The 14,680-nt window shown below is 37.0% G+C and overlaps 1 protein-coding gene across 1 annotated transcript; it reads right to left on the reverse strand.

The window, feature by feature from the left end:
* Positions 1 to 10,770: 10,770 nt before the first annotated feature.
* LOC103453624 (alcohol acyl transferase 1 allele GSa-like) lies at positions 10,771 to 13,443 on the reverse strand. The gene is made up of 2 exons (XM_008393180.4): positions 12,824 to 13,443; positions 10,771 to 11,906 (listed from the first exon to the last, which is right to left on the reverse strand). The coding sequence occupies exons 1-2, from the start codon at positions 13,262 to 13,264 to the stop codon at positions 10,968 to 10,970; spliced, it is 1,380 nt and encodes a 459-aa protein (XP_008391402.1). The 5' UTR covers positions 13,265 to 13,443; the 3' UTR covers positions 10,771 to 10,967.
* Positions 13,444 to 14,680: the final 1,237 nt, after the last annotated feature.

Here is a 14,680-nt window from a genome sequence, read left to right on the forward strand (position 1 = left end):
AATCTCTAATGGCTGAGGAGGAATCATGTGGAACACATTATGCACTCTTGACAACTCTAGAGGTAGATCAAGTCGGTAAGCAAATTCACCAACCTGCTCAATGATTTGATATGGTCTGATGTAACGACGACTTAGCTTTCCTTTCTTCCTGAAATGTACAATGCCTTTCCATGGTGACAGCTTGAAGAATACCCAATCTCCAACCTTATATACTATGTCTGTCGAATGTCTGTCAACTATACTCTTTTGTTGATCTTGTGCTGCTTTTAGGTTAGCCTTTATCACTTGAATATTCTGTGTCATCTCATCCACGATTTCAGCGCCCACTAAAACTCTTTTGCCTACTTCGGACCAACACAGTGGAAAACGACAAGGTTTCTTATAAAGCGCCTCAAATGTCAACATACCAATGCTGGAGTGAAAGCTATTACTGTAGGCGAATTCTATCAAAAGTAAACGCTTGTGCCATGCGTCTCCGAACTGCAGGACTAAAGATCTTAGCATGTCTTCCAACGGTCTGAGGGTGATAGGCGGTGCTGCAGAGTAATTTCGAACCTAGAGTTTCTTGAAAAACTACCCAAAATTTCGAAGTAAATCTAAGATCCCGATCATAAATAATATTAACACCAGGATACTTGACAATTTCCAAGACAAAAAGTTCGGCCAACCGACTCAACGGGTAGTTTTCACGAATAGGTAGGAAATGTGCTGACTTGGTAATCTAATATACAATCACCCAGATACTGTCATAGCCATTACGTGTACGAGGTAGCTTGTACGTGAAATCCATTATGATATCTTCCCATTTCCACTAGGGTATAACAAGTGGTTGTAGCAACCCGAATGGTTTATTTCTTTCCGCTTTTACTTGCTGACAGACTGGACAACGACTGACAGACTGGACAACGACTCAACGTACTCCGTAATTTCTCTTTTCATTCATGTCCAGTAGTAGAAAGGTCAGATAGTATGACACATTTTAGTACTCCCAGGATGCATCGCATAAGCTGAAATATGCGCCTCATCAAGTATTTCTTTCTTCAGTTCTTCCACATTCGGTACATACATTCGATCGCCTTGCATGAGCATACCATCAGGCCTTCGAATCCTTAGATCTCCTCTATTACCTTTCAACACTGCTTGATTTAACTCTTGGGATTATGAGTCATTCATCTGAGCCTCGAGAATACGATCCAATAAAACTGGTCGGACTTGAAAGTTGGCAAGTAGAGTTCCCTGGTGATCCACTCCCAAGCTAGCTCCAGTAGATCTTAGGCCCATGAGAAGAGGAACATGACATGCATAAAGAGCATTGAGTCGACCGTGAGATTTCCTGCTGAGAGCATTTGCTACAGTATTTGCACAACCAGGGTGATATTCAATAGTGTAGTCATAATCGCTGATCAATTCCATCCATCTACGCTGCCGGAGATTAAGTTTTTTCTGAGTAAATATTGGTTTAAATCACTTAAAAGTATCTGAGTGCATTCTGCCGATAGAAAGTCTTTCAGGAGTCTAGTATTCTGAAGTAATCTCTGCCACCATGAGTTCCAGTTCACCGTTGGTCTTAGAGCAGTTCCAGGCTTCTTAAAATGTCGGGTAATTAGGCACAAAATTTCTCATAAATGGAGAGGGTTTTTATCACAAATGGTCTATGATATTTACCCTCACCAGCAAGATGGTCCTTGAAATTGAAAATCAATCAATCCAGTCCTTGAAAATAGGTGTCGCAAATCAATGTGGTCATTTCATCACAATTCTGTTAAAAAAATCCGTTAAGTGCTGATGTGGCACATAAATAGGTCCCACAAGTCTTTTTTTTTTCTCACGAATGGTCCTTGAAATTGACATGCGACATCAAAATGGTCCCTGAAAATTGACCTGCAACATCAAATGGTCCCTGAAATTGAAAATCAATCAATGTTGCCCCCGCTTATAAGTGTCCCAAATCAATATAGTCATTCCGTCACAATTCTGTCAAAAATTCTTATGCGCAGATGTGACACATAAATGGATCACCCAAGTCTAATTAAATGTTAAAAATTACAAATAGGTTTAATAATTTAACAGTTAATAAAAAGTTGTGCACCTAAAAACCCAGTCCTGCAATCACCTTTGATTTCAATCCACATTCCTTTACTTCATTCGATGTCTATTATATAAAACAAAATCTCAATACACTCATCTTTACACACTTCGACACCCTTCACCGAATTGAACCTGGATCGAGATCACCTTTGGTGACGGTTTGGTTGATTGGCAACGACTTTTGGGACATCACGTTAACATTTAGGTGATCAACATTCTTACAACCTTAATCTTGGAGAGCTTGTTCGGCAGTTCCCAGGTGGTCTGGTGACTCAAATAATGGCGAGGTTTGCTTTAAGATAATGAGGTTATAGCCTAGGTACTTCTATTGTTGGTTGAAAATTATTTCCAAACCCCCTCTTAGGCCTTGGTTAAGCTTTATGCCTTTGAAAATTTATAGAAGGGATCCTTCTTCGGAGTCGGTCATACTATAAGAAAAAAATTATATTGTGCAAAAAGGTATTTAGACAACTTTTTTAATTAATTATTAAACTCACATCAGCACATAACAATTTTTTTTTTTACAGAATTGTGGCGGAATGATCATATTGATTTGCGACACCTATTTTCAAGGACTACATTCATCGATTTTCAATTTTAGAGACCATCTTGATGGTGTGGGTCAATTTTAGGGACCATCTTGATGGTGTGAGTCAATTTCATGGACCATTTGTGATAAAACCCATAAATCTTGTGGGGCCCATTTATGTGCCACATCAACACTTAACGGAATTTTTAACATAATTGTAATGGAATGACCACATTGATTTGCAATACCTATTTTCAGGAACTACATTGATTGATTTTTAATTTCAGAGACCATCTTGATGGTGAGGGTAAATTTCAAAAACCATTTGTGATAAAAACCCTCTCCATTTAAGAGAAATTTTGTGCCTGATTGCCCGACATTTTAAGAAGCCTAGAACTGCTACTCGCGGTGGCAGAGATTGCTTCCGAATACTACACTCCTGAAAGACTTTCTATCGGGAGAATCCACTCAAATACTTTTAAGCAATTTGATGGCCCTGGTCATCTTAAGTAATTCCATGACCAAAAAAAATTGCAATTAACTATTTTAGGGTCGAGAATTAGACCTGGTAATTTTTTACATGACCCGTTAATACGACATGTAAATGATACGAAAATAACAGTTCCAGGTCGACACAATAAATAATCGGGATGTTATCGGGTCACACGATAAGAACCCGTTAATAACGGGTCCTTAATAGGTTTACACGAGACTGACAGACGGGTAACCCGTTTCAACACATTAAGAAAAAAGTTATTTTTGATGATTTTAATGTTTTAAATTACATAAAAAAACTTATTATAAAATACAATAGCTATAGTGTATATGTATACACAATACGGATGTTACACGATACGGTCCGTTAAGATATCGAGTATGTTACGAAAATGATACGAACACGAAAAACACGACATGAATGCCTAGTCTAACAGAATAGTGGATTTGACTACAATACTTCGTTTTTTGTGACATAAAAATTTAATCAATTTGTGGCCTCTACTACTGAGAATTTTTTAGAACTGTTCGAAAAGATTTTAATTCGCGAACAAAAGCACCACAACTGCTTGAAAATTCTAGAACTGCTTGAAAATTTGTTTAAATTAAATATTTAGCTCTTTGTTCTGCAAATTTGAATCATTGAATGTCTAAACCCTCCTCTTTGGGGATAATTGTTGTATTGAGATGTTTGTGCATTTCTTATATGTATTTGATATGGGTAATGTTATGAAAATTAAAATTTTAAATCAAATGATGTGTCACTAATAAGAAATAAGCACGTTAATTAATGTTTAAGTATTAATACTGTGACAGCCTGTCCCTAAAAATTTTGGTTTTTATAATTTTAATAAGTGAAATTACGGTAATGCCCTATGGGCAAAGCGTGATTTTTCGAGGACGTATATGATTCCCGTATATTTTTTCATGTTTATTGACATATTCGGATAGAGCTCGATCTTACGGACGCGTAGGCATGGGTAGAAGTGATTTTGGAGTTACGGTTAAAGTTTTATTGAGTTACGAACCCGAAGGTATTTGGAATGAAATACTATTTTAATTATTTCACACTATGTTTTTATTATTACAAAATGATTTATATGCCAAGGGTGTGTGTGTGTGAGGGGAGGAAGAAACAGAAAAAGAAAGAGGGAACAGAGAAGGAAGGCTACTGCCTAATTGGGGGAGAGGAAGAGATGAGACTGACCAACCAGAGAGGAGAGAAAGGAGGGAAAGGAGGGAAGGTGAGAAGGAGGGGAAATTGAGTCTCCTCCTTGACCCGCGTGACCCGGCCAAGCATTAAGGCCAAATTCGTTCATTTTTCGGCCAATTTCCGGTGAATTGTGTTGAACCACTACCTGGATATACCACCCTCACCCTCCCTCTTCCATTTCCATCCAAAATTAGAAAGAATTTGGTGGTATTTTAGAGGAAAAACGGACGGTGGTCCGTGTGGGTGTATGGCGGCAATCCGCAAATATTAAAGCTAACGCAACCAATTACCACCACCCATAGGCTCCCTTCAACCTCAGGAACAAAGCCCAAGAAATGGTAGAGGCGTCAGAGAGAGTATGGAGGTTGAATTGAAGCACACCCTTTTCTAGGGTTTCCAGCGGTTCATGGCCAGTTAGAGCGGCTTTCCAGCCAAATTGGCCTTGGCCGCATGTATAAAGTTTGCTTTACTCTTTGAGATCTTCATTTCTGTAATTTTTGAGAATTTTTAGAAATAGTTGAGTTTTCCAGCGAGCTAGGGCAGCTGGTGCGGCGGCGCACGGCCAGGGAGCTGAGTTGGTTTTATTTTATGAAATTTGTTATTCTAATTATGCTTTTGAGACCTAATTGTTGTAGTTTGAATATTAGTACGATTGTAGTATATGTTGGATTAAATGAATATATTCGGATTTGGTTTGAACTTTGGAAATGTGAACTACGAATAGCTTCATCCCTTTTTAGGGTACGTAGGTAGTCTAACGAGACGTTAGATGCAACCATACAATATTTGAGACAAAAGCCTTGTTTGGGAAATTGAGCAATGTGAAGAAAATTGGTGAAAATATGAGATTTAACCTCATGATTTAGTGATTGGATGTTAGTCATAAATCATTGAGTAAGGGATCGAGAAGTTGAAGTAAAGAATAGTAAGTAATGATAATCAATTAAACTAGTGTTTAGTTGGGTTTGTCACCGATAAGTATTCCCAAAAATAATTAGTTCAGGAGTAGGGTGTTATAGATTGTGCATTTTATGCCACAATATATATATATATATATATATATATATATATATATATATATTTGGAAGCACTACGATATGGTTAAGTTTTAAATGGCATTATGGTATATCCATATATATATTACCTGCACATAATTATTGTGAACGCTTTGAAGTGCAAAGGTGAATGCAGGACACACAGGTAAGTTTAGGTGAGTTTATGGTATTAGTTGAAATGATGAAGTTATGGCATGACTACATTTATGTTTTAGGCAACTCCGACATTATTGTACAGGTTGCAATAATAGGCAACTCCGACCTTGTCGTACAGGTTGCAATAATAGGCAACTCCAACACTGTTGTACAGGTTGCAATAATAGACAGCTCCAACACTGTCGTACAGGTTGTATATGAGTCGTACATGCCATATTAGATGTATTTAGAGCTCATAAACCTGCACCCCGGTGTTAGTGCTCCCGCCCATGGCCAGGGCACAGTCCTTCACGTGATGTTCACCTCCCGCACCTTACGCTCACCTTGGATCCAAGGTAGGTGCACAGGCCTGTCGTACAGACCACTACAGATGGTTCCGACTCGTAGGTGACCTGAGATTATTTGCACAATCTCCACGTGATCGTAGCACTTAAGCGTACTTATTTACACCCAGTCCTATCTTACAAACCACTAGAGGTGGTTCCGACTCGTGTGCAGAGATATTTGATGAGCTATAGGTTCAACCGTACATGCCACAAGAGGTGGATTCGGCTGACATGTTATTTACCATTGATTTATTTCACTTGGATTACCTATTCGTTATACTGAGATACTTGACATGGCATACTTATAGATATGTTATTCTGAGTATGGTTTTGAGATAGAGATATAATCTATCTTCTGGGAAATTATATAGGTTTTACGGCGAGAGGTTATTACTTTTGATAAGTGGTTTTTGAAAAGTTTTGCTTTCACCCACTCACATTTTCTATTTTTGCACCCCTCCAAGTTTAGTAGCAAGTTTCTGTATCGAAGAGAATTCGTGGCACTTCCCAGTTCAGGTGGCCTCTTATAATGGTATAATCATTATCTTACCTTACTGTACCTTACTTATGCTCTATATCACGTGTGAATGGGTCCATACCGCTCACCACGCACTCGTGTGTTTAGGCATTTTTAGGTTTAAATTTGTTCGTAGTTTATACATTATCACACTTTTTTGCTTCGTCACCTTCCTTGTGTCGGCCAGCACGGCTCGATTCGGAGTCCTAGTGGACATTCCGGGTCGGGGTGTGTCAAATACAATCATCAACAACACTATCTTTTAATTTGCAAATTTGGTTTAAAATTTTGGTGTCCCTCTCATTATCCTTTTTGTTAATGAAACTCTAAATAAATAATTTTAATTCACGAGGTAAACATATATTGCAGTTTTTTTTTTTTTTTTGTATTTTCTTTTTATATTAAACAAACGATATATATACCCAGGGGAGGGGTTGGGCTTTGCCTCACAATGGGCAAACAATAATGTAGTTCGAATTCACCATTACAAGTAAAGAAAAATAACACCAAATCATAATACCTCTCACTTACAAGTAAATAAAAATATCATTAGACCATAATACTAAGTGGCGTATATTGCAGTTTCTTAGTTGCCAGCTTCTTTGCCAATTGGTTTTGATGAAGCATCTAGTGTGGAGTGGTCATACCCTTGTGTGCATTAATGATCATCTTGAAGATGTGAAGCATTAATATCCTGCATCAACTCACTCTTTCTCCTTAAGAATACTGACTATTGTAGCAAGATATTTGTGAGATTTTCTTTTGATACACACTCCTACTACAAAACTTGTGTTATCAATTATTGTGCCTTCCGAGAACTCACGACAATAACCGCTATCTCCTAACCATGAAAAACCTAATGCGACACTTAAGGAGGAATGTTTTGAATAGAATTATTCAGTAGGAAACTTAAAGTAAAATCCCAATAGGATTTGGAGATCAATCCTCATAAGTTTGTATTATTTGCAAGGCAAGAAAACTCATCAAGATTAATATAAATAAAGGTACAAGGCCAAGTGGTGAGGACTCATACAGCTGACCTTTCTCTCTCACCCACTTTTATAATTAGTTTCACAACATCTCTCATTTAAAAATAGGCTTGATTGAGAGATATTCTAGCAACAATATAAAGATTGACCATGCTCTCACAATACATTCCTTATACCAATGCTAAACCATATTCACTAGCAAGAGCATTTAAATTGTAGGGAGTAGAAGACAATTCTGAGATCAATTCCAATCATGTTTCGAATTCAAGAGATAAGTCAATTTCTTTTGTATCCATTTGGTTTATTCAATTTGTGATCCAAATGTCTCATTGTTGTGCTTTTCAGAATATGTCTTACAGATTCACCTTCACCCCAATCTCCTTGCTTTATATATTGGGGAAAGAAGTATAGATTTAAATTGAAGCCAAAATGCTTGGTTCTAATGATTAACAGATTAATTTTGTTGGAATATTTAATTACATTTTTGCAATTGATTTACAATTGAGTTGTAAGAAAAGATATGGACTGTTCTTCCAAGAAGAGGCCAAGTTCAGATTCATAATTTGAATTGAGAGCCCCAATGCAAAGCGTGAGGAGACGGTAAGCAGAAAGGGAGTCGGAGAATTGATCCTGCCTTCCTCCTTGCGGTATTTCAAAATACAGTCTTGTGATCCTCACAATGGTAAATTATTTATCCTGCCTTCGGACATGGCAAATTATTGATCCTCACAATGGTGCACAACAATGTATTGCTACTTGATCCTTGCCATTATTTTATTTTGATTAGTGCTTCAACGTGTAATAAGTTTTAATCTTCCATATGAGTCCCTTAACGGTCGTTGGTAACGTAGAGCCTGTCCTCTCCTCTCTTGACCCGTCATTAGCTGGTATATCGTTTAATTTCTAGGGCAATTAGCACAAATGATCACTTTTTTGACATTTGGTTGCAGAAAGGATTAGGTGTCATCATCGTTGTGTCGTCTTTTTATTTATTTATTTACTAATCAAGAAAAATATATTAAAGGGAAAACCCTCAAGTACAATTGTTCCCTACATAATCAAACTGAAGAACATGAAGAGCAAATGAAGGAATACAATGATCCCAAATATGACAATCAGTAATAAGAAGGCCTTGGTGAGCGAAGGAATCTACCACAAAGTTAGCCTCTTTATCAATATGTTTCTAGTCAATGCAATCAAAATTGGTCGCCAGCCACTTGATATCTTCAATAATAGGAACCACATTCCATGGTGTCGCACCTCGGTCCAACATTGACTAAATGACCAATTTAGAGTCACCTTCAACCATAATCTTTGTATAGCCCTTCCATGTCATCGTTGTGTCGTCGATATGCAATCAATCATCAATATATCGCTGATATTAAAGAATGGTGATTTCTACAACCAATTGTCAAAAAGTGATTATTCTTGCTAAATTTCCTAATTTCTTTTACCAAATGAAAGAATAGTACTATTAATCAGACTCAAGTATTGCAAGTGTACAAACAAAGGTCAAAGGTAGTACGTCATAACCTTCAAGGAGACATTATTTTTTAGAGACGAAATGTACTCTTAAGGATAGTGTCTAAATTGTCTCAACTTACAGTGTTGTTCTAATTAAACATCGGCATAGAGCAATTTCTACATCCTAAAAGATAAGTATTCATTATATTGTTGATTTCATTTAATCGATTGTGGCAATGAAAGTTCTCATTAACCGTATTTATCTTATGTGAATTGTTGTAGAAGAAGTAGCATCAACGCCGCTAAGCTTTCCAACAACAAACACCACTTGTAAAGCATCCCCTTCTGAATGAAAATACGAAAGCTCAATAGGACGGCTAGTTGAACACTTCGTAACGTTACCAATGCTTCTACGTGAAAAGGACAATTAGTAGCCCTCTGAAGAGTAGCAACCGTAACAAGACAGGTCTCTTCCCCATCCCTAACCACCCTAATGCCACCACTACCACTGCACTCGCAAAAAGCATAATAAAAAAATAATATTCACCCAACTGTGACCCAGAGGACTGCACCATTGATGCTGCACTGGCTGCTTACCTCGACTACCGGTTACACATGTTGTCCTTGCCGCAGAATAGTATTCCTCGACTACCAGAAATTATGACCATATGAGCATCATGAAGGCGAGAAAACTACTCCTTGGACAAGTCAATCGCCATCTGGAATAGCCTTTCTTTAAGGCTACGAAATCGCAACAAACTTTTCTGAAAAGACAAGGGACTAACAAACTACATGGAACTTTTTATGTAGAGCATCGATGGGCATGTACATACCCTGTTTTCCCTCAGCCTGTTTACTTGCTTGAAATTTCATATGCAAAAATTGCTTTGCTTCCCTCTTTTTTTTTTTTTTTTTTTTTTTCTTCGAATAAGTTATTAAGATGTTGGTTTCTTGCATTCTGGATTTGACGGCTTGGCTACATGGATTTTTTTTTTTCTTGGCATGTGACTTTCTTGTTCTTCAAATTTTTGGCTTTATCTTGCTCAAATGGTTTGCGTGAAACATTGTAATTTATTTTACTATGTTTTCGGTTTGGTAGGTCCACTAAGCTATACTTGAACCAGTGAAATCTGCTCGTAGATGTGAGCTCGAAGTACCCATAAAATAGATAAGCAAACCCAATTTAAATTTGCAAGTGCACAAGGCCAATAGTAGTATAGTAAGAGCAAGTATGAAGTCATTCCCACGAATATTGATTTTTACTTTGAGTCTCAACTCAATTCAAACTTTTAACACAAGTAGGGCTGCAATTGATTGATTTTAACTAGAATGAACGAGCCAAGGAGATCTCAAAACCCTAAATTAAGACTAGGTGGCAAGAATATTTGAGTGCTTGTAGTTGTTTCTCCATATGCTTCTACAGTGAGCAAGTTATAGAAAAAGGAGAAAACTAGCAGAGAGAGAGAGCAACGGAAAGAAATAAGTGCAGGAAGTTAATGGCCTGTAATTGGGATAATGGCTTAATAGCTTGTTCATTATATTCGTACAATATATACACTTAGAGATTTGACTCTGTACAATACAGAAAGGGCAAGTAATAACTAATTGTTACATGATAGTATGATACAATATGGAGAGATTGATGAAATCGGAGTGATTTGAGGCTGGATTGATATTCTTGTCACAAGTCTCCTATCATTGTGTGTGATTAGAGTTTACTTTTGTGTTCTTGATCGCATAAATATCATTTTGTACTTAGTGTTTTGAGGAAATTAAGGCTTGGACTTCCTGATATTTTCATGATACTTTAAGAAATCCATCGAAATCTTACTAAATTGTCTACCAAATGAGCAATTTGAATCGTCCTGTTGGAGGAAAGATCAGCAGTTTTCAATTATATTGCAGAAAAGAAGAATACAAGAGAATATGGAGGATAAGTTTTGAACGGGAACTGAAGTTAACATACTTTGTTGCTTTCAATTTTTATTACAACACTAGGCCATCTTGTTTTGGCTATTTTTAATAACAATGAGACCTTTTCATAACACCCATAAGTCTTGGATTAGTTCCAAAAGACACAACTCTACATAACAACTGATACAACTAACCAACAGAAAGTGCATTACGTTTAACACTTACATCATTGACATGATCCTAGTTAATCTAAGGTTGTTACATATATCCTCCTTAGGTTCCAGAGTAATCCTCTCTAGTTCCTGCTGAAATCTCTCCATGGCCGAGAATGGCAAGCACATTGGTACCAATATTCCATCCTCAGAGTTGTTTTTGTGTTGAACGTAGAAGCTAATCAAATCCAAGGCCTTGGCAGGTCCAGCAAATATCGGTTGTCCCCATCCAAAATTGACATCTCCAAAACCTGCACGCGTATTATCAGAAACTATTAAATAACTTCCTGTCGATGAATATTGAGGTCGCCCTCTTAGTACCAAAAGATCTGCCACTGATCTTAAGTATTCTTCATTCATGGTAGCTTTAGCCTTCTTCACCAACTCCAAAGCATATCCCATTGGATTTTTGCATAGAGGTTCAGCCTTTGAAACTGCAGCTGGAAATGCAAATGCATTGCCATAGTATCCCAAGGGAAGACGTACATTGTGGTGCTTTCCCCGTGCATTGACAATGCATGAAACGCGAACAACCTGTTTTGGATTAATTTTAAGTGCAAGAGTGCGACATTTCCACAAACAAGCTGTGATCAAGTCAAATGTGGAGCATGTGGAAATTAGGTGGGGTGGAATTTGTTTTCGAAGGATTCTCATCTCCTTGGCACCAAAATAGAAAGATCGTTGAACCATGTTTGACGGGTTACTGGATGCGTATGAGCCATCAGAATGATCAATCACGTCTTCATATTCATGATGAACACATGTAATTCTTGGTGGATCTCGAGCGGACAAGAGCTCTCTCTCCCACACTGGTAGAATAGATGGTGCATGTGCGCCTCTTGCCATCTCCGCAATGGCGGTCAGGAACTGGAGCAATCCAGGTGCATCACACATTGTGTGGTTTAGGCGCAATGCAAGTATGAAACCTCCACATGTAAGACGGGTCACCTGGATATTGCAAAAGTTAGTTACTAGACTTTTTTCTTGATCATCATATTCGTGCTAGTTAATAATTCTTTAGAAAAAAAGACAAAAAAAACTATCTAAATTAGATGATCTAACTAGGAAACAAAAATTTCATAAAAATTAGGAATAAAATTCAAGAAAGATGGAGTCTCTTTGAAACATGTTGTAGTTAGTTGAAAGAGTCCTTCGAGGAATACAGAGGAATTTAGACAAAATGCTTATAGAAGATAGAAAAATTTAGACAGAAGACAAAGAGGACGACATGACGATAGGCAAAAAACCTAGAAGAAGAACGGCAAATGAAAACCTACATAAGAAAGGTGATGTGGGATTGGTAGAAAACGTAGGGCCTAATTAGGCAGATACCATGTAGAAATATAATTTCCTCGATTCGATGTGTATACAAATTTTACAATATATAGGGTTAAATATAAGAACTGTCGAAGAAAAATTAGTTACGAAAAATAATGAAAGGTGTCTCATAATCTTTTCTTTCCAAAACCACCTAATGAACTTTCTTTAATCATAAGAACAAAGAGGCGTTGTAGTATCGTAGATAAGTTCAAGTTTGGGTGTGGTGGCAGTATGATAAATTTTCGTTTATGAAAAGGGTTGCCAATTTTATGAAAAAAGTTAAAAACAGTGGTGGTACCACCAAACTTCAACTTATTTACAATATTGTTATAGCTTTCTTGTTTATGTCCTTATTTGTCATTAAAATTTTCGTATGTTGTAGATTGCACTAATTTCTTACAAAAAATCTCCGGCGTGTGTATGCAACCTTAACTCAAAAAACACTATCCTACTTCAATTTTTTTTTTGTGTAAAGATTTAATGGCTATGACCAAATATGAATACGAAAAACTAATTAACATGTAATTAATAATTAATTGACTCACCTGAACCAGCAGCAAAGGACAACCAATAATTCCATCAGAGCCTGGAAAATTAACTAAGAACTCCTCTAAGAGTGGACAAGGGGGTAGAATTTTGTCTCCTAGTTGCTCAAGTGTGACATCAGCAGAAGCCTCAACGAACAAGATACCTTCACCATTGCAATCGACCATGAGCTTTCTGTTAGGCCCTTCCCTAAGCCTGCCAGCTAAAGGGTAGTAATACACTAATGCTCTACTTAAGGCTTCCCTAATCGCCTTAACGGGATTACGATTTTCCTTAAGCGAAGGGTTGTCTTTGTAACACATTATGACTGGAACATGAAACCTCAAGCTTTCTTGGTCATCAATATCTGAGAGAAATTTTGTTTCTCGAGGCGTTGACTTTACCGGAGTTATAAGTTCCGGCTGCAATCGTTTCACTTGAAGTACTGAGGGTGGCATCATTTCAATAACGAGCTTAAGAACCAGCAAAAGATCAAAGAATTTGGAACTTTTATTTTGTTGTATGCATGCTAACTAAAAGTTGATAGTCAGTACTTATATAGCGTTATGCAGATGCTCTAGGGTTCCCGAATCTTCCGTCCAAGTTCCCACCCGTTGTGAATATGATTCTTTTCTTTTCCATTAAAAACGTTGTTAGAAAGAAACGTTTAAATCAACTGAAAAAAAAAACATGTTGAGAGCTACGTGCATGGGACCATTTCACAGCTCACACCACAGATTCGTACATATACATTAATACTGAATTGCATTTCAACATCAGAAAAATGAATACTAACAGGGATATGAGGACAGGTGTTCGGTAAAAAACCTTCGATAGGAATGGAAGGAAAAAGGCCAACGTCCTACGTACCTGCCCCAATTACAGCTGTCACTTTTATAATGACTGGCATATTAGCATGGGATAATATTGTTTCACATTATTATTAATTTTGACTGATCTGATATGTTGACTACTCAACTATTTTATGATAAAAGTTTGTTATGATGAATAAAGTTGAGACTCTATAAAATTAATCGACAAATAGGGAGCAGCTTAACACTTATAAGAATATGCAAGGTCCTCTTTTATTCGATGTGGAATTCATACTCCTAATACGCACCTTCATGTGTGGCGAATTTTTAAGCTTAACATGTGAACAACACAAACCAGGTGGCATAGAGCACGTCAAGTGTTGGGCTTCACACATGAGACAATCTGTTCTAATACCATGACAAATGTTGAGGTTCCATCGCCACTTTGTACTATGGTCTAGTGATATTCCTCTTCATTTATAAGTAGAGATTTTAGGTTCAATTCTCACCAAAGACGAATTTGAACCATATTATTGTTAGTCCATTGTGAGTTTAAGCTCATCCTCTTCCCCTTAGTGTAAATAATGTCATTTGTGATGAGTCGATATTATACTATATATTTTATCCTATTCTTAGTTATAACTTAGTAGTTATTTTGTGAGAATTTTAATACTTTGATTTATATTCTTAATGTAGGACATTCAACTTCCTTTGGAGCAAAACATGATCAAACGGATGAATTTTAGAGTGATTCAAATTGAAGGACATTCATGTGTCTGTCAACTTGTTTGTGTCAAAGTTTCATATTTTTCTACCCAATGGTTTATTTATGGCAATGAAATAAAGAAGAAGCGCAGTGCTGTCAAAATGACGTTTTGGATTTATTTGGGCTTTTTAACTTCCAAGATCATGTCTTTTGGGTTTAAGGCCTTTTGCAATTATGTTTGGGGCATCTCAAGATTTAATTCAAGTCATTTTGGCTGATTTGTGGTTTGGCAGATTTCTCAAAATTAGAATAGAAATGTATTTCCTAGTTATCTTATTCTATTATGTTTCGTAGTTTTT

This window comes from Malus domestica, chromosome 06 (assembly GCF_042453785.1).
Source record: "Malus domestica chromosome 06, GDT2T_hap1".
Classification (NCBI taxonomy): Eukaryota; Viridiplantae; Streptophyta; class Magnoliopsida; order Rosales; family Rosaceae; genus Malus; species Malus domestica.